Source organism: Xyrauchen texanus, chromosome 29, assembly GCF_025860055.1.
Source record: "Xyrauchen texanus isolate HMW12.3.18 chromosome 29, RBS_HiC_50CHRs, whole genome shotgun sequence".
Taxonomy (NCBI): Eukaryota; Metazoa; Chordata; class Actinopteri; order Cypriniformes; family Catostomidae; genus Xyrauchen; species Xyrauchen texanus.
The window spans coordinates 29518799-29546725 of NC_068304.1; the positions used below are offsets into that span (position 1 = coordinate 29518799).

The following is a 27927-nucleotide window of genomic DNA, read 5'->3' on the forward strand; positions in this document are numbered from 1 at the left end:
ACCCCAGAGAGAGAGAGAGAGAGAAAGCTTCCGCTCAGCCGTACGCACACAGGGAACCTGCGATCACATCAACATTTAGGGCATATCAACCACCAATTCTGGGCATTTAATCATTAAGTTAAACTAGACAGGACCCGATGAGCTCATGGGAGGCGCGTTAAATGCATTAGATCCTTTAGTTCTGCACTGACATCCTTAAAAACAGAAGGCGGAAAAAAACACCGAGCGCTGCTGGCCTGTTGCGAGAGAAAAACAGCGTTGATTTGAACTGCGCATCTCAGCCTTTTGTCCATCTCTCTCTAATTCTCTTCTCTCCCTCCCGATCGCCGGAGATGAGTAGTGGAATATGTCGGTGTCGGGACTGAAGGCCGAGCTGAAGTTTCTGGAGTCCATTTTCGACCCGAACCACGAGCGGTTCAGGATCATCGACTGGAAGCCGGATGAGCTGAGCTGCCAGTTTAACGTGACCAGAGAGAAGCTGCTCATTATTCACTGCAATATCACGGTACAAGAGAAAGAGAGAGAGAGAACCTCATCTACATCTCACCTTAAAAAAAAGAAAATAAATAAAAATGATAAAGCAACGGCTGTGCCTTAAACATATGGAGCTGCCTAACTAGACAGCTTTTTGGGCGCGTTCCGATTGTTCGAATCCCTACACTTGGCTTTGAGTGAACAAAAACACTGCCATTGATAAAGAAGACCTTTCAGCTGGTGGTTAGATTACTAATAATCACTGTTTCTCTCCATACTTGCCATTTTTATTTTCGAAATCGCTAAATAACTAGTCATTAAATTGCGTTCAGTTAAATAAAACACCATTAATCGGCTTTCATTTTGTATTGATGTATATAAACTTTACGACTATCTATCAAGTATCGAAGTTAAATCGACCGGTTTAATGATAAATAATAGATCATGGTTTAGTCTTGTAGTGCTTGAAATTTGGCGTTGAGCTGGATGACAATTGTGCACTTTTGATGATCATTATTGACCCAGTTTTGGTGTCTCGTTTCGATGTGTTGTTCTTTTAATTTCCGGATGCCATTTTCTGTTGCTTGAGGGTAACACTGACGTGAAATTACAGCAGAACACACGTTCTGCGGCGTCATTTGGCGCGAGATGCCGAAAACGCTGTCTACTAGGCAACATAGCATTATGTTTGGAGACACTGCGCAGTCCATAAAGAATGTTCAATGCAAGCGAGAAAAATAATGATGATATATACTACTAATAAATATATACTACTAATAAATAATAATAATAAAAAAGCAAAATCGTTGTTACAGTAAGGCACTTACCAATCAAGTGAATGGGGCCAGTCCATCAACATGAAATACACATTGTTTCAAAAGTATAGCCAAACGATGTAAAACTTATTTTTGTTAACATGATATTACAGCGTTTACCACATAACAGGGTTCACTGGCGTTACATTGTCATGTCAATTTAGTTGTAATATTGGACGTAACTTTGCACAAATATGGTTTATACGTGATTTTATCACACTGAAATAATGTTAACATGTATAAAGTTTCTGTCTTGGGGCTATACTTTTGGATACATAAAAAAAAATTGCATTGTCTATTATGGGATCATTAACTTTTAATTGTAATTCTACCTCTTTTATCCCCCCTTTACAAGTGTAATTATTTGTTGTAGTAATCACCATCATGCCACAAAGTGTTGTTGAGCTTAACTTTTATTCATCTTAGCTACTTGCTAACAGCTGATTAACTGCATACTGTAAACAAGACAAGGTAACACTTTACAGTTACTTCCTTACATAACAAACATTATTCATGACATTAACAAACATTATACAGTGGATAAGAGATCATTTAATATGTCATGAAAAAAGTAATGGAACTTGAATCTCTCTCTCTCTCTCTCTCTCTCTCTCTCTCTCTCTCTCTCTCTCTCTATATATATATATTTAAATTCATATTTGAATATACATGTATTACTAGCCTGTTAAGCATTATGTTGTGTTTGCAATTACTTGCTAAATTTGGCCAAATAGAGTTTTGCAGTGCATCTGAGCTGCAGAAAAATAGCCAGTTCTTTTCTCAACACATATTAAGCCCTGAATAATAAAATACCAGGTCAAACTTAAGGGTGTAGTTAAATTCTCTGTAGAATATTTTTGGATGTCTGTATCGACATTTATGGTTATCAACCCACAAATATATACACTGAGTTGATGTCAAATTTTAGAGTGTATGCTTGTTTTGTTGCACTGCAGGAATTACTCGACCTGGTTAAAGGTGCACGCAGTAATTTGTTCCTCATTTAAAAAGTTTTAATTCTATAGAAATTTGGAAACGTGTATAAAATCACGAACACTCATCTGAGATGAAGACTCTAGTCACATCAGTAAAGCTGTTTTATTTTATATAGGGAGTGTGTCCTCATGGGGGCTACCATGTTAGAATCACATGATCAGCTGAATACTACCCACTTAACTCGTAACGTAAATACCATGTTGTTGGACACTTTCACTCATGTATTTAATTAATCATGGCTGACTGTTAGTTGTACATTTCTACAATGCATTGGTAACTAAATAACTATAAACCATTGTGTTTGAATAGCGCTGCATCCACACCCCTACGTAAGTTTAGAGGGCATATTCAAAACATTTCCTTTAAATATGGGAAAGTTGAGTTACATACACTACAGATCAAAAAGTTTGGAGTTGGACACACCCACTCGTTCATTATAATTATTGGTTTCCACATTTTAGAGTAATAGTAAAGTCACTAAAACTATGAATTAACACACATTAAAGGATAGGAATTCCGTAATGACAAAAACATGTTAAACATCCTAAACATGTATCAAACAATCTTATGTTTCAGCTTCTTCAAAATAGCCAACTAGTTTACAGCCCTGCGCACTCTGGTAATTTTTTCTAACCAACTTCACGAGTTGTTGCCACCGTGGGTGCTTTTTAAACAGTTCCTGTCTATGCTGGGAATTTGTCGGCTGCTTTTCCTTGAATATCCAGTAATTTTTATTTTAAAACTTTAAAACTTTTTTTTTTGTTGTTGTTTTGCAAAGATGTTCAAACTTGGACACAATTTGTATTTGTCTGAAAACTAATTTCAAGCATCTTAGCTAAAGCCTTGAGATAAATGTTTTTAAGGCAATGAGAAGCTTAAAGTCCATCAAGTGTGTCCAACTTTGGACTGGTTTTGTACTCTACCGTAAGGGTCTGTCCCCATATCACTTTGCACTATGGGCAGTGGCCCCATCCCTTTGAAAACTTGCCAATTTACTGTCAACTCATTTTTCAGGAATCCTACCCCTCGACTTCCCCAATATGGTTTGTGGACTCCGATGACCCCAGTCTCACTCAAGTACTAGAACGTCTTGAGGATGTCAGAAAGGGCAGTACACTGGTAAGTGCCAATATTTCCATGATCAGTACTTGTACGTTCCATAGACCTTTATACTTCATATTCTGGTTGAAACTACTCAAATAACGAAATTCTCAAAGTTCACTTTTTATTCCCCCATTGCATCTCCCACGTGGCAAATTTTCCAAAAGGCAATTTTGCATGAGAAGACTCATTCATATTTATGAAGAAAGCTCTACCTGATTGGTTACGATTAGGGGTAGACAAAAAAGGTAGCGCTTTCCTGATAAATATTACTAAATCATCCAATCTGGTGTCTCTTTCCTCGTGAATATAGATGACTCTTCCCCTGCCATCCAACATTTCGGAAACTCGTCCACTGCGCATTGTCTGATAGACGGCTTATTTTTGTGTGTGTTGCATGTTGTTAGAGCACTCATGGTAATGTGTGATAGTCAAATACGTTTAAAAAAGCCTGTCTAGGCGAGGTATTGATAGAACACAGTCAGTTATGCCTGAAGTAAGTGTTAACAGCAAAAAAAAAAAAAAGAGGATTTGTATCAAATTTTGGATCTGTGCATTAGGACTTGTAATGTAAATGGACTTTCTAGACCTCCCACTGTCTATGTCATTAATATTATCAACAAGAAAACCATTAATTGCTCTTGGCTAGATAACTTTAGTAGTTTTCAAATAAAAATATGAATGAATTATAATTGTACAGTGAACACCTGTAATCTATGAGAATGAAAGAATGTTTACTTGAATTCTCGATACTGCTGTTATTTAAGGACTGTTTTCTTGTCTTGAATAATTACTTGAGAACTTGAAACAATGTTTAACAATTTAGTCTGTATTAGTTTTCATCGAGAGCATTGATAATCATCAAATTTCACTGGTATTGAATTTTTTTTTACTGTAATAGCATTATGAAAAAGCAGATCTCATGCCATAAAAGTGTGAGCACCCCTGGTCTAAGTGATGGTACTATTTGAACAACCAGCAATTGTTTGGAGCAGAGCACGTGTTAAAATTGTGATGCTTTTAACAGCAGTAAATAGTAATTACCAGCCTAGCTACACTGTAATTGAGTAGGCCGTTACACAACAAACAAAATTGTGTAATACGAGTTCCTACAATTCAGAAAGCCAGTAGGCTTATCGTGCACACAATTGAAGTGGGCTGACTTATACCTGACTGAAGGTAAAGCTTGATAACAAATGCTTTTGAGCTGTGCTTTTTTAAAACTAAGGCTTTGCTTCCATCTGCTTGTTTGTTGTCTAAATATCTGTGCCGTAAACTGGCACACCCTCAGAACACTTTTAGACTTGTTGTGTTCTCTATATGATTAAAACATTTATTTAAACAGGAAGGTGGACCTCCGTGCAAATGGTGGATCTGAAGTTTTATTTGCACATTTAGACTTTGTTCTACTTTAAGGAATAGTTTACCCAAAAATAAAAATTTATTTGGCATTTATTCACCCTCACCCATTGTTCCAAACCTATATGCTTTTCTTACTTCCATGAAACACAAAATAAATTAATAAAAACCGTGACACACTCAATTCCATACAATGATGTCTGTCAAACTCCAAAAATGAAAGTAGTCAATCTCATCCACATTATTAATTGAAACTCTTTCCCTCTGCTGCAGCTCTTAAATAAAAATGTTGTTTGTATATATTCAAATAAGCCACATGAAGATGTAGTGCCTTAACATCAGTTATGACCCACACCATTGGCTCTCATGTGACACATGACAATTGCGATGCGGCAAGATTGAATAAGAGGAAGTGCATTTAAGGTATTTGCTACAGCAAAGGGGAAGATTGCATGTGAATAGTGACTTAAATGTTCAGTTTCTTACACAAAATAATTACATTTGAAGTCAGAAGTTTACATTCACATTAGCCAAAAACATTTAAACTCAGTTTTTCACAATTCCTGACATTTAATCCTAGGAAACTTTCCCTGTCTTAGGTCAGTTAGGATCATTACTTTAAGAATGTGAAATGTAAGAATAATAGTTGAGAGAATTATTTCTTTCAGCTTTTATTTATTTCATTACATTCACAGTGGGTCAGACATTTACTTACATTTTGTTAGTATTTGGTAGCTGTGACGAGGAGTTTTTACCTCCAAACATAACGATCACTATGACCAGACAATTCCATTTTTGTTTTATCATACCAGAGGACATTTCTCAAGATCTTTGGCCCCATGTGCACTTGCAATCTTTAGTCTAGCTTTTTTATGGTAGTTTTGGAGCAGTGGCTTCTTCCGTGCTGAGCAGCCTTTCAGGTTGTCGATATGACTCGTTTTACTGTGGATATAGATACTTGTCTACCTGTTTCCTCCAGCATCTTCACAAAGTCCTTTGCTGTTGTTCTGGGATTGATTTACACTTTTCACACCAAATTACGTTCATCTCTAGGAGACAGAAAGCGTCTCCTTCCTGAGCGGTATGATGGCTGTGTGGTCCCATGGTGTATATACTTGTGTATTATTGTTTGTACAGATGAACATTATACCTTCATGCATTTGGAAATTTCATCCCAAGAATGAAGCAGAATTGTCAATTAAAAGTGAAACAATCTGTCTGTAAACTGTTGTTGTAAAAATTACTCCTGTCATGCACAAAAAAGATGTCTTAAAAGACGTGCCTAAACTATACAACCACTTGTCTAATATTGTGTAGGTCCCCCTCGATCCTCCAAAATGGCGCCAATCCACTATACTTCTCACCACAATTGTACAGAGTGGTTATCTGAGTTACCGTACGAGACACTTACCGTGCACGAGAGGGGCCTACACAATATTAGGCAGGTGGTTTTAATGTTGTGGCTGATCGGTGTGTGTTTGTGTGTGTGTGTGTGTGTGTGTATATATATATATATATATACACAGTATCTCACAAAAGTGAGTACACCCTTCACATTTTTGTAAATATTTGATTATTTCTTTTCATGTGACAACACTGAAGAAATGACACATTGCTACAATGTAAAGTAGTGAGTGTACAGCTTGTATAGCAGTGTAAATTTGCTGTCCCCTCAAAATAACCGCTGGCAACAAAAGTGAGTACCCTCCTAAGTGAAAATTTCCAAATTGGGTCCAAAGGGACAATGTTTTGTGTGGCTACCATTTATTTTCCAGCGCTGCTTTAACCATTGGGCATGGAGTTCGCCAGAGCTTCACAGGTTGTCACTGGAGTCCTCTTCCACTCCTCCATGATGACATCACGGAGCTGGTGGATGTTAGAGACCATGTGCTCCTCCACCTTCCATTTGAGGATGCCCCACAGGTGCTCCATAGGGATTAGGTCAGGAGACATGTTTGGCTAGTCCATCACCTTCACCCTCAGCTTCTTTAGCAAGGCAGTGGTCGTCTTGGAGGTGTGTTTGGGGTCGTTATTATGCTGGAATACTGCCCTGTGGCCCAGTCTCCGTAGAGAGGGGATCATGCTCTGCTTCAGTATGTCGCAGTACATGTTGGCATTCATGTTTCCCTCAATGAACTGTAGCTCCCTAGTGCCAGCAGCACTCATGCAGCCCCAGACCATGACACTCCCACCACCATGCTTGACTCTAGGCAAGACACACTTGTCTTTGTACTCCTCACCTGGTTTCCACCACACACGCTTGACACCATCTGAACCAAATAAGTTTATCTTGGTCTCATCAGACCACAGGACATGGTTCCAGTAATCCATGTCCTTAGTCTGCTTGTCTTCAGCAAACCGTTTGTGGGCTTCCTTGTGCAGCATCTTTAGAAGAGGCTTCCTTCTGAGACGACAGCAATGCATACCAATTTGATGCAGTGTGCGGCATATGGTCTGAGCACTGACTAGCTGACCCCCACCCTTTCAACCGCTGCAAAAATGCTGGCGGAACTCATACGTAGTGTTGTCACGGTACCAAAATTTCATTAGTCGGTACCAATACCATTGTAATTTCACTGTACTCGATACCATTTTCGGTAGCAAAGCAAAAACAGGTTACTAAACAACACTCTTTTATTAACAAAGTTAACAAAACATTAGCAGCAGAAATAAGAACAGAAATATGCCATTGAGCAACACTTTAATTTAAATATATTATTTTTGAATTATAACAAAACTGTACAATGTATGCTTAAAGTATTTTTGAACATTAATGTAAGATTTGCTTCCACTTTTTCAACTTTTACTTTAAGTTTTTACCAAGTACAAAAAAAAAAAACACTAAATAAACAAGCATACAATAGAATAAATAAAAAACAATTTCCAAACTAATGTGCAAAGTGCTCTCGTATTAATAAAGCTGCATATTGCCATTTTTCTTCACGATAAGAAATGCACAGTGACATATATTATGATTAAATAAGTCGCGAGCAATCACGTTCTAATCTAGCTGCATTAAGCGTCTGTGCTCGAGGGATGAGCGTCCCCGAGGCAGAGTCTCTCTCAGCCGGGTGCAGTTTCAATCTCTCCCCCTTAGATCAGGACATTCGCGCAACTCATAGAAGAGGCAACGACCACACAGAGAAATGCCAATTTCTGAGTTTATAGTTATTAACATGATCTGCTTCTGTATTATTTTAACTTTAATAAAGCTATAACACATTAAATATAACTGCATTTGTAACGCCGGGATGTTTACTTTAAAGAGCTCCGGCTCCGCTTATTCCACAACGAGACTGCTTCTGAATGTACTTTTTTTTTTTTTTTTATAATTCCCTAATACTTTGGGATCTACATAAAATGAAGCTGTGAAAGTTTAGAGTGCATCTGGACTGTGATCTGTGTAATTATTCCTCTCCTCAGTCAGGCGTGATCTGCAGTGCTGCTCTCCCGCATCATTACAGTTTAATATGATTTCATTTTACGTTAAATGAGATCAAACGGTGAATGGGAAATGACTTGGAACTCCAAACGACTATTCGACAATGAAACATTTTCACGTCATTTTTTATTTTCGACATTGGCGATAATGTTGACTAATCGTTTCAGCCCTAATGCTAATTATAATATGCTTTTAAACTAACCTGCTTTGGTTGCTTGAATTAATCCAGGTGTCTTGTCTTTCAGGTGCTTTATTAAGTTTGTGTTTCCTCCTTTCATCAGAAAATTGTGAAAGCACAATTTGCAAATAGGTTTTTGCTGATCTATGATGTTCCCCTTTTCATCAGCCTCAAATACAAAGAATTTCCAAACCTGGCTTTTTCCACTTTTCTTTTCGACAAGATTCAGTTGAGACTCCGCAGCAGCTTTGCTTGTTGCCATCTTTTGCTTGTTGTGAGCGTTCAGAAGTTCCCGAATCTGCATGGGTACCAGGTAGACCCGGTACTCGGTACTCTGATACCTTCAGAAATTCTGGTATCGTAAAAAGGTTTTTGTTTCAGTACCGACTTGGTACCGGAGTACCGGTATTTTTGACAACACTACTCATACGTCTATTTCTCAAAGACAACCTCTGGATATGACGTTGAGCACATGCACTCATCTTCTTTGGTTGACCATGGCGAGGCCTTTTCTGAGTGGAACTTGTCCTGTTAAACCGCTGTATGGTCTTGGCCACCATGCTGCAGCTCAGTGTCAGGGTCTTGGCAATCTTCTTATAGCCTAGGCCATCTTTACATAGAGCAACAATTCTTTTTTTCAGATCCTCGGAGAGCTCTTTGCCATGAGGTGCCATGTTGAACTTCCAGTGACCAGTATGAGGGAGTGTGAGAGAGCGATGACACCTAATTTAACACACCTGCTCCCCATTCACACCTGAGACCTTGTAACACTAACGAGTCACATGACACCGGGGAGGAAAAATGGCTAATTGGGCCCAATTTGGACATTTTCACTTAGGGGTGTACTCACTTTTGTGAGACACTGTGTGTGTGTGTGTGTGTGTGTGTGTGTGTGTGTGTGTGTGTGTATATATATATATATACACACACACACACACCAAAAGTTTGCAGATTTTGCTCTTATGGAAAGAAATTGGTACTTTTATTCACCAAAGTGGCCTTCAACTGATCACAATATATAGTCATTGATAATGTAAAAAATTACTATTACAATTTGAAAAAAAAATCAGAACTTCTTAAACTACTTCAAAGAGTTCTCATAAAAAAAATCCTCCACGTGCAGCAATGACAGCTTTGCAGATCCTTGGCTAGCTGTCAGTTTGTCCAGATACTCTTCTTGTAGCACTTGCTATAGATGTGACTCTTCTGTCTTGTATCTCAAACACCTTACAGTCTAGCTAATCCCACAAAAGCTCAATGGGGTTAAGATCCAGTAGAACTGGGCGATATGGCTTTTTATATATCTTATATATATTGTTTATTGTTATGTATATTGTTCGATATCGATATTTATCACGATATACATTTACACATTGCACTTTCTTTTTTTATTTTAAAGTTGATGGAAGAAAAGAAGAAAAAATACATTATAAACAGTCAAAATAGTCTCTACAAAACTGCACAGGGGGTCCAGAAACGGCCAAAGCAGTGGGGTCTGCGGGATCTTTTACCAAAATATTAAAATATTTTATAGTTTATCAATTGAAAATGAATGTTAAAAAATCATCTGTTTGTTCTGAAGCATAGTGACAGCAGTCCAGTATTTATTGGAATATTTTTACATTAAAATTAAGTATTTTTTATATTTCTTTAGATTCAGATACCCAAGAATGGGGCATAGAAGCCCTTGTGACTGTGGAATGATGCTGAATGTAGGTTCAGGGGTATCCCGAGAGAAAATTTAGAAAAAAATTTTTTTTTTTTTTTTTTTATTAACTTCTTTTTTTTTTTTATATATATATATATTTTCATTAAAGTGAGAGACTAGTCTACCAACTAGTAATTTTAGGCTTTCCTTATCCATTCCAGACATCTAATTAATTAGATCAGAAATCGATCTGTTGATTATTAAAGGCTCATAACATGCTGATAAATAAAGATACATTTAGAAGGGAAAAACGTTATGGTCTAAAACGTGCTTTGAAACCAAGTTAACTCATGCGCCGCTTCATGTCTACACACATGCAGGGAAAAGAGGCAACGCGTGCGGAACGGAACAGGGCAGACATTCTACATGTTTGGTGCTAGAGAACAATATTCAAGATTACAGCGCAGAAAGATCAGAGCTGTTGTCCACATCACTGTTGTTCTGTCGCGCTCTTCACTAGAGACGATGCGTGGGTGCAACCGTTGTCATTAAGTCTTGCGGTGCGGATGGAATCAATCCGGTTTCTGATGTAACCTAATTGTTAGCAAGGCAGGTAGCATTAGCAAGTTCATCCAGTCTGACCCTACATTGCTGTGAGCAAAGTGAGAGCATTTTCAATTCATTCCTATGAAAGCCGAGCGTCATGCTCGCAAGGTGGATCGTAGGATTGGTAGTGGTGTGGAGCAAGCTCTCTCCTAGCGTGAGTGCCTTTGAGCGGATTTCGTCCGCCCCAGTGGAAACGCAGCCTGAGAAAGCCGAACTGCTTGTGTTTTAGCGACATGCAGTAAATATCGAAAATTCCTCAAAAGCTTATCGTGGATTTTCTTTATCGCTATAAATATCGATTTCGTTTTATCGCCCAGCCCTAAGATCCAGAACACACTTTTCCAATTATCTGTTGTCCAATGTCTGTTTCTTTGCCCACTCTAACCTTTTCTTTTTTTCTGTTTCAAATGAGGCTTTTCTTTGCAATTCTTCCCAAAAGGCCTCCACCCCTGAGTCTTCTCTTTACTGTTGTACATGAAACTGGTGTTGAGCTGGTAGATTCAATGAAGCTGTCAGCTGAGGACATGTGAGGTGTCTATTTCTCAAACTAGATACTCTGATGTACTTATCCTCTTGTTTAGTTGTACATCTGGACTTCCACATCTTTTTCTGTCCTTATTAGAGCCAGTTGTCCTTTGTCTTCGAAGACTCTAGTGTACACCTTTGTGTGAAATCTTCGTTTTTTGGCAATTTCAAGCATTGTATAGCCTTCATTCCTGAAAACAAATATTGACTGACGAGTTTCAAGAGAAAGCCGTTTCTTTTTGGCCATTTCTGACCTAATATTGACCTTAAGACATGCCAGTCTATTGCATACTGTGGCAACTCAAAAACAATCACAAAGACAATGTTAAGCTTCATTTAATGAACCAAATAGTGTTTGATATAATGGCAAGTGATTTTCTAGTACCAAATTAGCAATTTACATGATTACTCAAGGATAAGTTGTTGGAGTTATGGCTAGATTTGATCAAAAATTCCTTTTTTCAAATAATGATGGTGCTGTTTTTTATATCAGTAATGTCCTGACTATACTTTGTGATCAGTTCAATGCCACTTTGGTGATTTAAAGTACCAATTTCCTTCCGAAACAGCAAAATCTGTACATTATTCCAAACTTTTGGCTGCCAGTGTGTGTGTGTGTGTGTGTGTGTGTGTGTATATATATATATATAGTATTATTCTGTCTCCTAGAGATGAACGTAGTTTGGTGTGAAAAGTGTAAATCAGTCCCATTTTATTATATATAAGTATATTTTATATTGTTTGTTTCAATACAAATATACCGATGTGGGGGGGCCTGGGTAGATCAGCAAGTAAAGATGCTGACTACCACACCTGGAGTCACAAGTTCGAATCCAGGGCGTGCCGAGTTACTCCAGTCAGGCTTCATAAGCAACCAATTGGCCCAGGTGGGTATAGTCACATTGGGTTAACCTCCTCATGGTCGCCATAATGTGGTTCTCACTCTCGGTGGGACGTGTGGTGAGTTGTGCATGGATGCCGCAGAGAATAGCATGAAGCCTCCACACACGCTAGGTCTCCACGGTAACACACTCAACAAGCCACGTGATAAGATGCTCAGATTCACGGTCTCAGACGCGGAGGCAACTGAGATTCGTCCTCCACCACTCTGATCGAGGCGAGTCACTATGCCACCATGAGGACTTAGAGCGCATTGGGAATTGGGCATTCTAAATTGGGGAGAAAAGGGAAAAAACAATATATATATATATATATATATATATATATATATATATATATATATATATATATATATATATAAATAGAAAGACAGAAGAATTAATTACAGGGCATTTTCTGCCCCTAATTTTCAATATCAGTTGATACATTTGGTGACATTTTTGCTGCAAGTCCCTGAATACCTGCTATTTGTAATGTTTTTTTTTTTTTATCTTTTCATTCCAGCTCTTGCAGCAGCTTAAGAGGCTGATCTGCGACCTGTGCCGCCTCTATAACCTTCCCCAGCACCCTGATGTGGAGATGCTGGATCAGCCCCTCCCTGCAGGTCCCATCAACCAGGAAAGAAAGGTAAACATTATTTGTGACCTTGACACATAAATAAGTATGCTCGATCTCTCAAGTACATATTTGGACATGTTCCCGGACCCAAACTAAGCCTACACATGGACTCAGTCAGACTATCAAAGGTGAATTCGTTTTTAATCTAGGGCTGAATTAAAACGTGACCGAGAAACTGGCCCATGAAAATTTTCCCTTGGTAAAAAAAAATGGTGATACCAGTTTGTTAGATGTCAACTCTCTAGGGTTTGCATGACTAATAATTTTTAGTAATCAACTAGTTGGGGAGTCAATGTTTAAGGCACGATCACATTTACCTTCACACTGAGAAATACAGTCATCTTAATGGGAATCGGTGTGATCATGAATTTCGCACTGTGGACTTCTGGTGGCTAAGAATTTCCCCCAGCAAATTTTGCGTGGAGTTCAATTTGGTTAACTTTTACAGGCGGATTCGTAAAAAGTGCAGCATACATTTTTTTTTTGCTGGTTTCACACTCGATCAACGTCTGCCCACGTGAAATTCTGCAGTGCAGAGGCAAATGTGACGGTGCCTTTAGACTACCTCATGTAAATGACTTGCCACATAATGTGCAGCATCAGCATTCAGACAGCCAGCCAGAGAGTGTGCCTTGCTTAGTTGAAGTGATGCAGGTGAAAAATGAAAGCTTGCATAGCTGCTTTGTCAGATTCATGCTGCTTGCACTGACATGAATGGTGCAAAAACATGTCCCATTTGGGATCTCAGAGCTGGAATTTTGTCTTGTATGTGAATACTGTAAACCAGTGGTTCTCAATCCTGGTCCTGGAGGACCCTAACACTTCACATTTTTGATTTTTTCCTTTATATAAAACACCTGATTCCACTCATAAGATCATTAATAAAGGCCACAAGACCTGAACTGTGAGTTTCACATGCATAATGTGCAATTCTGAGGTACTCCAGGACTTGGATTGAGAACCAGTGCTCTAAATGAACTCGGACCATCTTTGAAGGCTGATGTTCAGTTTACTTAATGGGTGTTGTGAACAAAGTGCTCTTTACTTGAACATACACATACATTTCAAAAAAATGTAAATAATGTTGGACAGGCTTGAGACTATCCATCGGCATTTGACTGGATCGTTATTGGGGGAACTTCTATAAACCTAATCAACATTATTTGTATTTTTGTTTCCACATTTGCAGCCTTTTTACATCAGTGGAATAAAGTAAAGTAATTTCAGAGGTTTAGAAAGTTATACAAAAATGTAATACTACTTTCTTTTGCATAACTTGCACTGATTTGTGTACAGAAAGACGTTGGACAAATAAATAGTAAATGTTTATGAACTTTTAGCATTTTAAAGCATATGTTTTTTCTCTTTTCTAGCTTGGGACCACAGATGAGGTCACTTCAGAAGAGGAAGAGGAAGAAGAGATGGGAGAGGTTCATAGCTTTTTCCTAATGTAGAGAGAAGCCTATGTTTAAATTGACACCAGAAAGTGGCTTATTGTGAGAAAGCTGGTTATTGCGAGAAAACAGCGTTCCAGTTTACATGCACCGTATAAGCGGCATACTCTTTGCTTCCGTATACTAGCGGTTCAGTAAGTAAGCAGCTTTCTCCACAGCAACGTAGTTTCCCTTCAACACTTGTGTAAATAACGAATATGGGATCCGAGGAAGTCTCTGCTATTTATTCTCCGCTGCTTAACTTCATTTACAGATATTACTGAGTTATTGCTTTGTTTGTTTCCTTAACTTACTATCACAACCTGCAGCTGAATTGGACTGGAATAGCGGGGTTTCCTTCTTACGTGTAACTCTGGGATTTCCCCAATGTACTATAGCACATATACGCAAACTTGAGGGACAGACGATATTTTACATTGGTATGTATAAATGGGTATAGTTTATAGTGTATGTGATTTTCCCACTGGACTCCCATAAATTTGGAATTCTTTCGGCTTTGTTGACTTTTTGTTGGGCTCCATCCAATGACTTATGTTATCCCGGTCTGTTCCAAGCACGCACACTCTGCTTATGCGTTTACATGACCACAATAAGCCATGTTTTAAAAAAAAAAACTCGATATGTTAAACCGTTTTCTCATAATCCTTTAAACCACGTAAGGAAATCAGCGTTCTAGTTTACATGATGTTACAGAATGCTGCTTTCTGCAAAAACCCTGGAATAAACTGTTTTCTTAAGTGCATGTACACGTGGACACTGACATGTTTTTGCCCTCTATAATCTTGTATTCATGTATACTAATGCATGAATTGTTGACCCCACTCTCTCCTTATCTGTGTTGGTCTGTGTCTCTTTCTGTCTGTGTACATCTGTATCGACCTGTGTCTTTGGTTGTGTGTTTGTGCTCTGTCAGCAGGATGATCTTGATCACTATGACATGAAAGAGGAAGAACCAGTGGACGGAAAGAAGTCAGAGGATGATGGGATTGAGAAGGAGAACTTGGCAATCCTGGAGAAGATCAAGAAGAACCAGAGGCAGGACCACTTGAATGTAAGTTCTCATTCGGTAAGGTGACTTTTCTTATGCTTTTGGGGTTCAAATGGGGGTGTAAGAGAGATGTTAACATTATTATGTTAATGTAAGGGAGTGGTGGTGGTGTAGTGGTCTAAGCACATAACCAGTAAACTGTTAATCAGAAGTACACTGGTTCGAGCCCCACAGCCACCACCATTGTGTCCTTGAGCAAGACACTTAACTCCAGGTTGCTCCGGGGGGATTGTCCCTGTAATAAGGGCTCTGTAAGTCGCTTTGGATAAAAGCGTCTGCCAAATGCATAAATGTAAATGTAAATGTATTATTTTAAAGGTGCAGTCAGTGATTTTCAGTGAATTGCTTAACTTTTTAACAGAAAGAAATGGTAATAGTAGAATAGTATTTTTGAAAAATATGTCTGAAATGATGTAAACAAGAGATGAAGATTCATATCAATCATATCAGGTATAATGATTTATCGTGTCACGATAAATGTGAAGATGTGTTTAACAATGTGAAGATGCGCATCGTGGAGATGGGATTGTTCTATCCAATATACATGAGGTCCTAAGCCTACTTAGCGCGAGCACACAAATGGAAATTGCTTTAGGAACTCTAAACTCAATTGCACACAAGCATCCACAGGTGTTGTATTCTTAGATTCGGCTGAAACTGCGAAAATTGAAAACATCAGCGGGATAGAGTGGCGCATTTTCAGCGTGAGGGATCGAATGTCCTTTTGAAGCACAAGAGTGATCTGCTCTGACTGCGTGAGAGAAAATTAAAGTTTACAGAGGTTTAATGATCGTGCCATATCTACTATGTATAATGCTAAATATTATGTATAATAGTGCTATGGAAAATATCATTCACATGTCAAATGTCATATCTGATTTGATTTAATCATTATTAAAGTACATTTTTAAAAATTATTTGTAAATTATTAATATTTAACTGGATAAGCATGCACTTCCATTAAATGTGTTTTTGAAAAGAACATTTAGATATAATCAGAGACAATTTGTTTTAGACATTTATTTTGTTTTTATTTAAAATATTTTAAATGTATGTAATCAGTGACCATAATCTAACGTAATTCTGTATTTCAGTAAAGGAGAATTATTAGCTAATATTTCCACTGGTGTCACTATTGCCCTTTTCTGGGCTGACTTTTAGTCCTAGTACTTCTCTGATGGATAATTTAGCACTTTTAAGACGAGTAATTTTAGCTACATTTTAAAGGAAAGTAGCTTTTTTTGCATATGTCTTTAAAGTATAAAAAAATTTTAAACTTTCAAACTTAACTTTTCTTGATTCAGGCTTAGTTTTTAAGAATTGTGAACCAGGGGGCCTGGGTAGCTCAGCAAGTAAAGACACTGACTACCACACCTGGAGTCGCACGGTGGAATCCAGTCAGGCTGAGTGACTCCAGTCAGGCTTCCATAGCAACCAACTGGCCCAGTTGCTAGGGTGGGTAGAGTCACGTTGGGTTAACCTCCTTGTAGTCGCTACAATGTGGGGCGCGTGGTGAGTTATGCGTGGATGCCGCGGAGAATAGTGTGAGCCTCCACACGCGCTTGGTCTCCACGGTAATGCGCTCAACAAGCAACGTTATAAGATGTGCAGACTGACTGCCTCAGATGCGGAGGCAACTGAGATTCATCCTCCGCCACCCGGATTGAGGCGAGTCACTACGCCACCATGAGGACTTAGGATTGGGAATTTGGCATGCCACAAAAAAAAAGATTTGATAACCAAACTGTGAGTTCAGTATAGTAAACCGAACCGAATTGTGAGATGAGTGAATCGTTACATCCCTATTATCTCAATAAACCCTTTTAATTAGACCTTTTTCACTAGGCGAATAAATGTATTGTGGCTAACTACAAACAGCACATTCACAATTACATTGGTAACTGAGAACACAAATATTACTGGGTTCACCTTCTAAAGCACCTTCTTTTTTGTTATTTGTCTTAAGAATTGATTGTGTAGTGCTCAGTACTAAATCGCTTTGCTACACTGTCTGGTGATCTCATTGTTCTAATAAATATTTCCTTTTTTAGAACGGTTGAGAGCAGCCAGGCTGTCAATGATCATTAATCTCTGCTTAAGTTGTGTGGGATTCATTTTAATTAATTTTTGCATTGTCTTAATCATGCTATGGATTGTACTTTGACTTAGTGTGTATGTTCTTGTGTGTTCTTTTGTGTCTTGTAGGGTGCTGTGTCAGGATCTGTTCAAGCATCAGATCGCCTCATGAAGGAGCTCAGGGAGATCTACAGATCTCAGAGTTACAAAAATGGTACAAACACCAACTGTGAACGAAATAGACACAACTCTAAAGAATACTACAATTCTCTGATCATGCTGTATTAACTTTTCCAGGCATCTACTCAGTGGAGCTTGCCAACGACAGCCTGTATGAGTGGCATGTAAAACTAAGAACGTGAGCACTCAATTTTCAGATTATTTCTTTAAAATGTAAAGATGATGTGTGGAAATTTTTGATGTTAAAATTATTTCTCGTATCTCAGCTCAAATATGGAGAGTAAGTATGGCATTTGCAAGTTGATTTCACCTAAAAGTGTCACACTGTGTCTCTGTGACACCCATAACGCTCCTCATCCAGCCCAACACAGCAACATTTGCTCCAATAGTGTATGCTTGGGGTGGGATTGTCTCTTTGTGCAGGCAATGGGAGATGGAGGGAGTTTTCTGGAATTTGTTCAGAAACCGTGGCTGTGTCTCATTTGGAAGGCTGCGACCTCTGGATTTCGCATTTGTCGGCCACATACATTATCGAGGCTGTCTCATTTCATAAAAGCAAGTAGGACACTTCGAATGCAGCCTTCCAATGCAACCTTCTTTCACTGGAATTCCAAGGATGCATGAGGTGTATCCTTTGTGGGCACTCGCAACCCACAAATCTTTGTTTTAACGGAAATGTCTAAAAAAGAAATACGCCAATTTGCCCGTAAATATGATGTTCAAATGATAGAATGTTAATTCCCAAGTTGAAGTACCTCAGTAGATGGGTGCAGAGTATATAATATGTATAATTATATTAATATATAATTACAAGTATTAGACTAAAAGTACACCTGCAAAACTTTACATCATTATAACTCTCCTAAAATGTACCTTATGCATTCCCTTCCAGAGGGACTTTGTTCCCTTCTCACTCAAAGTGCTTTTGCTTGTTAAAGAGTACTGTGCTGTCATAGCAACCATTTACTTTCCGTTTCCGTTTGTCCTATGAAGACCGTCTCGTAAAAACGAGGCTTGTTTAAAGGAGGACACTTGGTATACTGCAGCCTTCAAAGGACGCGTCCTACCTAGCACACAGCCTTCGAAACGAGACACAGCCAGTAATTATTTTTCCAAATCCAATTGGTGATACTAGCGACATAAACATTAAACACTTCAGCTGTCAATTGATTGCTAAGGTGCAAAACACTAAGGTGACAGTTATCCAAGAAAATCACCTCATTTGAAAATGTTCTGTTGTACTCTGCCTGCTCAGAGTTGATCCAGATAGTCCCCTGCACAGTGACCTCCAGGTGCTGAAAGAAAAGGAAGGAATGGACTACATCCTCCTCAACTTCTCATACAAAGTGAGTTGTGGTGGCCACCTTTTGGAAATCACCTTGCCATAAACTTATAGTTCCACTGAAGCTCTTTTGATTCAGTGTATGTTCAGTTTGATTTAAATTTCTCCAACAGCGAAGCAAGCTAACTAACAAACTAAAGTGTGGTAATTTATGTTCGGCTAGGTTTGGCTCTGCAAATTGCACCATCTTTTTCAAAACTTTGTGTTTGATATAAACTCATTGACAGCAGACATCTTACATAGGAGCGTCCTAAAATGTTTCTTGCTCAAACCATTATTGTTAGGGCTTTGTTCAAACAGTGCATCAATGAGGACATTTTCCGTTGATGTTACAATTCTGTAAACTGGCAGATTGCCAGAACTGATTTGCCAGCATTTCAACAACGCATCCTGATCACAAATAAGCTCTAAACATACAAATGTTGTTACATTTATAGCAATGGCTATGTGAGTGACATCACCTCTTGAAAAGTCACACTTTTGACTGTCAGTTATATCACTATAAATGCTTGAGAATAAAATGTTTGGATGGAAAGTCAGATTTTGTGTAGTTCATTATTATTTTTCAGTACTTTTTTCTGTAATAAAAATAAAATCTTGTGTGTCTGCAGGATAATTTCCCCTTTGATCCCCCATTTGTACGTGTAGTTTCTCCTGTGCTGTCTGGAGGGTAAGATGATTTTTTGTGTGTTCTGTATTGCTGTCATGTTAATTTATGTTCGTTCAGTTCAGTTGACTCATTTAAACTAGTTATTTGTATTTTGATCATGTCGTATTTAAATCCTCTGAATCATTCTCATTTGCATACACAAATATTTTAGTATTATATTTCATATTTACATTTACAATTATGCATTTGGTAGACGCTTTTACCCAAAGGGACTTACAGTGCACTTATTACAGGGACAGTCCCCCCAGAGCACCCTGGAGTTAAGTGCCTTGCTCAAGGACACAATGTTGGTGGCAACCTTCTGATTACCAGTTATACGCTTTAGCCCACTACGCCACCACCACTTCACTCATATGTGTTTGTTCATACTTACTATCTATAAACCAATATACTAGCCAAGGTGTTGTGTTCCATTATGAAGCAGTGTTGGTCTGAAGTTGGTTGTATTGTTGGTATAAAAGTTAACTTTTGTCATTTGATATTGTCTGTAGTTACGTACTTGGAGGAGGAGCCCTCTGTATGGAACTACTCACTAAACAGGTATGTTTCTATCTCCAAACTCTTGAGGTTAGGGAAATGATTTATGACTGATCACTACTGCCTAGTTTCGTTCCCTCCTCAAACCACATTCCTCAAAAGCCAGTCAGCATACTGTACATGACACTTTGAACTTTCCTCAACTTTAAAAGTTTCAAATGCCACATATTATGTCACATATTATTTTAAAATGTTTCCCTGAGATCCACTTATAATTTTAGTCAGGATTTTTTTCTCTCCAAAAACATTCATGAATTTATTTTATTTTTTTGCTCTCTATCTCTCTCTCTCTCTCTCTATCTCTCTCTCTCTCTCTCTCTCTCTCTCTCTCTCTCTCTCTCTCTCTCTCTCTCTCATTGGACTTTCTTAAAATATATTGGTAGCATTGATGCATCACGTTTTTTAAGTAAATTCAACTTATGTTAATTTTATGCAACTTGAAAACCTTTGTTAGGCATGCACAAATTTATCAGTTCATTCAAAATTAACTTAGAAATGTGTCACGTGAATAAGATTAATTAATTAGCAAGTTTTTTTATTAATATTTATATCACTGTTTCTACTTAATTTACGTTGCTCTAAAGAAAATAATTAAATAGATTGAAAATAAAAGTCATTCAGGTCAGGCATTAAACTTGATTCCCCAAAGAAGTGCACATAAAGCTACCCTTCATTTATGCATATTCACATGCACAGGGAAAAATTACATGAAAAGGATCAAAGTTGACATCTAATGGAACACTTATCACCCTAACACAAAACAGCTATTTACAGTAAAACAACACCAATAATACTGAAAATATCTAAAATCTCTATTAATAACAACAAATTAAATTACCTTATACTACAGGGCTGTTGAATGCTTGATTCTGATTGGTTGAGAACGTTCTAAGGTGTGCAATTATTTTCAGGAAGCGCACGGCTAAAGTAGTTCCAGGCAGGTCTTGACCGCATTACAGTTCCATATCACTTGGCGTAGTCAACTGTAATAACGGAAAATAGGATACAATTCATAACAAGAGTGACAGCGACAAATCCACTTCAACTTCAAGAGGATTTGTCACCAGACACAGCAGCCCAATACGTCGTTGGATGATTTGAATTCTGTCAGCCCAATGCGCTTGATCTGCCATTTTCGATGTCTGACTTCACCATCAATGGAAACGTGCAGTTTAATTTTAATAAATAAATTCGTTCGAATTAACGAATGAATTATAACGTATGAATTAATAAATAAATTAAATAATATGACGCTTACATGATTTTCTGTCTCATTATTGCAACCTCTGTCTCTCTAATAACTACACTAATAACTGCATTAGTCTGCTGTCAGTGGCTCAAACCTCCGTTACTAACTCTAAAATGGCGTTTTGGAATTAGCAACGGAGGCATGAGATTAGATGCGTAAGAAATTAGTCCTACATACAAGAGCGTTTTAATGACAAAAACTTGACAAACGTCTAGAATCACATCATCTGAACAATGTTTCGAGGTGTGGTAACTGTAGTATAAGCGGAATAATTGACTCGGGCGTTGAATTATTAGAAAAATAATGCACACCGGTGTAACGGCCACTCGCTCAGCGTCGTGACCGCATTACCACCCGGTGTGCATTATTTTTCTAATAATTCAACGGCCCGTCGTCAATTATTCCTTACATGTAAGTTCCTTTTGATCAAAACATGCTTAAATTATTCAAGCGCAAGGGTATTCCCCACATCCTTAATGCTGTGAGTTAGTAGTTCTTAAAATCTTTATTTTATGGATTCGTAAGCTAAAAAAACGTCAGCTTACGATTATTCATTTACTGTAAGTAACACTCTAAGTTCAGCTTAAAATTTATATTTTGTTGTACACATTAATGGCAACTAAGTAAAGCAGAAAAATGTATAAATATGTAAATTTCTGAGTAGAAACTATTAATTTTATAAAAATATTTTCTTGTCTTAGATCTTTTCAAAGCATGTATTTCATTGTGCCAGGTTTACAAGAAAATTCACGCTAAAATGTGCCACACAAACTTCTGATGAATTGATCTGGGACAATAGATGGTCTTTTTTCACAGGGAACTTTACAGTTATAAACTTAAAATATGTTAATGTACATAACACATCAAGCTCATATGCATCAAAGTATCAAGAAAATATTTATTTTAAGTTATATGCCCCCTTTAAATATACTTTAAGTATAGAGATTGAAAACAACGTTATAAATGTTTGAGAGTGTAAGAAACAAAGTCTATTCATTAATGGTCATGTGGTTTGTCATATTCAGGGCTGGAGCAGTGCCTATTCCATTGAGTCTGTTATCATGCAGATAAATGCCACTTTAGTCAAAGGAAAAGCAAGAGTGCAGTTTGGAGCCAATAAGGTAAATAAACTAATTTTGCATTTGATGTCTGCTAGTATTTTTCAGTGGGGCCTGGCATTATGTACTATATGTTTGTATTTTTATCTCAGATGCAAGTAGCTTGTCACACATTTAGAAATAAAATGTTTTACAATTTAACTCTTTACATGCACTGCAGTCATAGAAGTTAGACCCAATAAGATCAGAGAGCAATAGTGTACCTGTAGTGTACACACTCTCAACATCAAAATGAGAATGATGTACATTTTCTAATTTGAATGTCCCAAATGACTTGTGGTTTTGCCAAAAACACATGAACAATCATTAACCGATTAGATGTATATGTATATGTAATTAACTTTATTACTGAAGCTTTATTAGGATATTTGTGTGGTCAATGACAATGGTTTCAGCTATTGGAGACTAGAATTAAATCTAGAAAGACAATACAAAAATGACTTACTGTGTTTGATTCCATAGCTTTGATTCAGGGGTCGGCAACATTTTTTGACATTGAGTGCCATTTTTATTTTCTGGTCAATGGCTGTGCCGTTCACAGAGCATCTAAAGTGCTTTAATGAAAGAAAACATGTCCTTTTATGTTATGAGTTAACAAAGTTAATGTTACAAATATGCTTATTTGATGACTGATCATGAAATTTTGGGGAATCTTGAATATTTCTTATATTATGTCACTGTAATCGTTTAAACACTTCAACGCTAGCAACAGCCAGAGAGAAGCAGGCTATTTTATTTATATGACGTTTTTCGCACCTGCATTCCTATCTACATCTTGATGTAGCCTAATCCTTCCTCGTGATCACGCAGCATGATTCATCAGATGAATGTGAGGCTAAACAGTATTAAAGTGTGAGGAGACTCACGCTGTGATTGCAAGCCATTCGCACATCACAAGCCGATCAACTATTTAGCCTTTTTCAGTTAATCGCACCTGCAAAATCCTAAAAATGTATTTCTAGGTTTAATTTATATTTTGAATAGACTCCCACCATGTGGGTTTATGTTTTCTCTTTGAATCGTTTAATGTAAATTTCAGTATGATTTAAGGAGGGTGTACCTGTATGCTGGGTTGGAAATCTTAAGGATTAATAGAGGTGTTTTCCTTATTGCATTACATGTTGTTCTGAAAGCAAAAAGAAACAAATGAAACACGGAATGTAGGCTGTCATCTGCGCTGTCTGAATTAAGCAATTATCAGAAAGTGAAGCGCTACCTGCTTGTGATGCGCAAATGGCTTGCACGCCCTGCATGAATTTGTTGGGTATACTGCAGTCTGTCACATTTAAACATTTTGTTTAGCCTCCCATTCAGCTAAAAAAAATAAGATGCGTGATCATGAGGAGAGATTACATCAAGATGTAGATTGGAATGCAGGTGCTGAATATACATAAATAAAATAGTCTACATCTCTCTCACCGTTGCTGGCATGCCAGTGATTACCCCTCCGTGTGCCAATGCTGGCATGCGTGCCATAGATTGCTGACCCCTGCCATAAATTCTCTCCTATGACAACAACATTTTTTAGTGCTGTCTGTCTTGTTTTTAGAATCAGTACAATCTTGCCCGAGCACAGCAGTCATATAAATCATTGGTGCAAATTCACGAAAAGAATGGTAAGAACTCTTTAAACACATCTTTATCATTCTCATAAAGTCTTTCATAAACTTTTTGTTATATGGAAATGTAACTTGTCATTAATTTTTAGAAAGTTTATCAAAATCACATACAAAATCCTTGTTATATATTGTATATAAGTTTGTTAGATTTGAATCAATAGAGCATGGGTCTTCAACCTTTTTCAGGCTAAGGACCCCCTGTTGGGTAGAGGAACAGGGACATTTTATTTAGTAAAATTGAGCTACAATAACATGTCTATGGCACTATATTAATGTATGTGCATATATTAAATAATGTACAGCGGGGGGCTGCAACCTTTTTGGCATAGAGTGCCATCACTGGGCCATACCCCCTCCAAGATAGAAAGATACGTAGACAGATAGACAGACCCTCTCTATGCAGAAGAAAATAACTTTAAGGTTACTTGATATGACTGAAGTCTTCATATCAGTTGAGTGGTTGATTTTAAACATTTAACATTACTGTATATTTTTTGGGATTAAAACTTTGTTATGAGTGCACCTTTAATTAAGTTGATTTGACAGTCACTGTCTTGTTTGTGTGGAATATTAAAGATTGTGTAGCCTGGGGAGCAAAGGTAACTCAGCAAGTAAAGATGCTGACTACCACACCTGGAGTTGCAAGTTAGAATCCAGTGAGTGACTCCAGTCAGGCTTCCTAAGCAACCAGTTGCTAGAGTGGGTAGAGTCACCTTGGGTTAACCACCTCGTGGTCGCTATAATCTCGCTCTTGGTGGGGTGCGTGTTGAGTTGTGACAATTTGTATGTATTATGAGCAAGTTAAGTTTGAGGTGCATTGAGTCAGTGAGCAGTTTCTTTGAAGTCATCTGCATTGTCTCTCAATCCACAATTGCTTGGATTACTACTTCACTTCACATGTGAACATCTTCAGCATTAAGGTTTATCACAGCTAAGAGATACATCCGACAGAGTAATCACACATACTCAGGGTGCTTAACTGATACCGGAGTTTCCGCGTTGTGAGGAGATGTAATCAACATGGCGGTGAAGAGAACAGTTTCTTTAGTGAATGACTCTTGCGCAACGGCTAACACAAAATATTCAGGAGGACCCCTGCTCGGATGGCTATTTTTAAACAAAGAAAATAGGATGTATTTGACTAAAATTCCCAATGTCTTCACCAAGCTGACTAACACTACACTACTGCTTAGAAGTCGCGACAGATGCAGGTAATCACACAATCTCAATTGCGCCCTCTCTCTCTTTCTCTCAAACACACATTCTTATTTCCAGAATGACTGCTTAGAAACAGCCCAAGCCGTCATTTAAAATTATGTTTTTGAATTGGTAATGGAGGCTTGTGCACAACTTTTGAACTAGCAGTGGAAGATCCTGATCTATGGCATAAGAAAGTAGTTCTATGCACAAATGTGTTTTATTATTTACTTGTTCTTTGTACTGTTGTATAAAAGCAATATCACACTCATGCACAATCGTGCTGTATGGGCCTAAATCATCACGGCTGTGATTACATGCAGCCGACTCACAGCAGTGCTGATGTAGGGGCATACAACATTCTTGCTCGTGTGATATTGCTTTAATAAAAACAGGATATGAGGAAGGACTACTGCAAGAGGAAGATTTGCCATGCAGGTATGAGGGACCTCAACAAAATCAAGGGACTTTAACTATATGAAATACATACTGCTCTTATTGCTCATTTGTGATTGTTTTTTGCATGCCAGTTGTGGATCAAACAACATTTTGTAGACCCCCTGTGGTGTCACTGCAGACCTCCGGTTGAAGACCCTTGCTTTAGAGCATTACTACATAAGAGTAATTTGTGAATTATAAGGAAGTGTATTTTGTTACAGCATTTGAGCTCATGCCAAATTTAGAACAGTGTTGTTTGTAACTGTTCTTTGACGTAGATTCGCCTAGGCAGCCTCTTTGTCGATGAAGGTTCAGACCAGTCTATTTGGTCTAAAAATGATGTGTGTGTGTTTGTATGCTTCCCACAGGCTGGTACACACCACCAAAAGAAGATGGGTAAAAGAAAAACTTCTTGGATTAAAACATGGACCGAATATCTTGGGGTGGACATCTTTCTTTCATTTATTTCCACTCATCCCTCTTGCTAATTGGAGACTTTGTGATTTTTGAAAAGTGTGAGATCTTAGCTGAGGAGCCAACTTAACTCACCTCTACATGCCCATCTGTTTTCTTCTTTCATCTCTTTCTCTCTTTTCCTTTCATCTCTCTGCCACTCTCTCATCACTGAGTTCATTGAAACAGGATATTCAAAGGTTCATTTGATCAAATTTGATGGAGCCAAATTTGACCCACCTTAAAAACCTTTTCTCCTGTTGGATGGATGTTTGTTTGCCATCTCAGACAGTTCCATGACCTCAGCAGAACAACGTATCCCTGATGCTACCATATCCTCTCATTGAAAGATCTGACACACATTCTGCAACTTTCCTTAGGAAGATCCTGCTTGTAAGCAGTGGAAGACATTTTTGGATTTTTTCCTTTACTGGCAACATAATGAAAGTTTAGCCATGGCATCATTGTAATCAAAATTAACTTCCCAAGCAAGAAAACCTGTAAAGATTTTAAGTGTTTGGAAGAACATTTTCCATGGCAAACATTCAAATGTGAGTCCTGAAGACCCCACTGAGGTGGGCTGAACTGCTATATGCCTGCCTGTAGCAGGGAACTTCTTTACTTCTACAAATGCAGATGACATAATGGAAATCCTTATGGAGCTAAAAGGAATACCTTACATTTTAAGTATGCGTTATAATGATTAATGTTATTTTTGTTGTTCGTTTGAGAATGGGAGTTGATGTGTATGGCTATGCTGTTATGGTAATGGCAACGGAGACCATTCCTGTTTAACCAGAGCATATTCTGCTGCAAATTATTAATGATCCTTTTGTGCCACCCTGCAATGCCAATATATGCTCACTTGAGAAACAGTTTCACTCTCAACACGGGCACATAGAGAATTATCAAGTAGATTCTGGCATAGAATTTGCAAAATCACCATTTCCAGACAGTGGCAAACAAACCTATGAAGTTTTGTTAATCTTGTTAATTAAGTTGTTTAAAGCCCCATTGCAGCCTCTAAGGGGAAACCTGGGAGGTGAACAATAATGCCTTAAAAAAGGAGACAGAAAATTAGTGAGCGTAATTTTTTTTTTCCACTTTTAGGCAACCCATCTTCCTCCAAGCCATTGCCTCCTGTATTCCATTTTTGAGCTAGTTTCTTAACAAAGAGTAATTTGAGAGACAATTACAAACACAAAGAGCCCTTCTTTAATGTTGATTTTTCTTCCAGAAAGTGCACTCTACTCCGTAACACCACTTTTATAACTGGGCACAGATTTTGCCAGAGCACACGCTTAAATCCACATTATTATATTATTGTCTAGGACAGATTCAGCATTATGAGTGTTTCGGGGGTTAGTATGTTAACAAGAGCTGATTCCTGATCTGTTTGAAGAGTCTTAATTCCAGACAGATCCATATTTCTTCTCAAGTGTAAATTGTGCCGTAATCTCAATCGTCATACATTTTGAGCTATGATTGACATGCTGTGGTTGGTTTTGGGTGATGATGGTCTGAGACCTTGGTTACCTTCATCTGTGGAGGGGGTGGGGAGGGGTTAAATGAGGGGTTACATTTTTCATTGTAAGTGTAATTTTGACCATGTACAGTACAATTTGTAAACTTGCATCAAGTTTATGAATAAAGAATTTTAAGAAATACATCAGTGTAAAAATGTACATACCATTTCAACCCATTTAAGTGAACACATTATTTTTCATCTTTGCATAACCCAATAAAACAAAAATGATTGTTTTTTTCTAAAATAAATAAATCTGAACATCGAACGTGAAATTATTCTTAAACTAATAGGTGCATGTTTCATTTGATGTAATTATAGAGTCCAGACCTAAGACATTTTTGACAGGAATGAAACGA

General features: G+C 37.8%; 1 protein-coding gene across 4 annotated transcripts; it reads left to right on the forward strand.

The window, feature by feature from the left end:
* Positions 1–13: 13 nt before the first annotated feature.
* Positions 14–27838, forward strand: LOC127622876 (ubiquitin-conjugating enzyme E2 Q2-like). Of its 4 annotated transcripts, none has more exons than XM_052097001.1 (13): positions 14–505; positions 3300–3404; positions 12549–12671; positions 14036–14092; positions 15033–15182; positions 17370–17454; positions 17538–17598; positions 18676–18766; positions 19374–19432; positions 19924–19972; positions 22244–22339; positions 23886–23952; positions 25959–27838. In XM_052097001.1, exons 1-13 carry the CDS (start codon positions 347–349, stop codon positions 25988–25990), a joined length of 1134 nt encoding a protein of 377 aa, XP_051952961.1. In that variant the 5' UTR covers positions 14–346; the 3' UTR covers positions 25991–27838. The 4 variants fall into 4 exon arrangements, with proteins under 4 accessions (XP_051952961.1, XP_051952960.1, XP_051952963.1 ...); XM_052097000.1 differs by having other exon boundaries at positions 15030–15182; positions 25959–27837; XM_052097003.1 differs by having other exon boundaries at positions 15033–15167; positions 25959–27837.
* Positions 27839–27927: the final 89 nt, after the last annotated feature.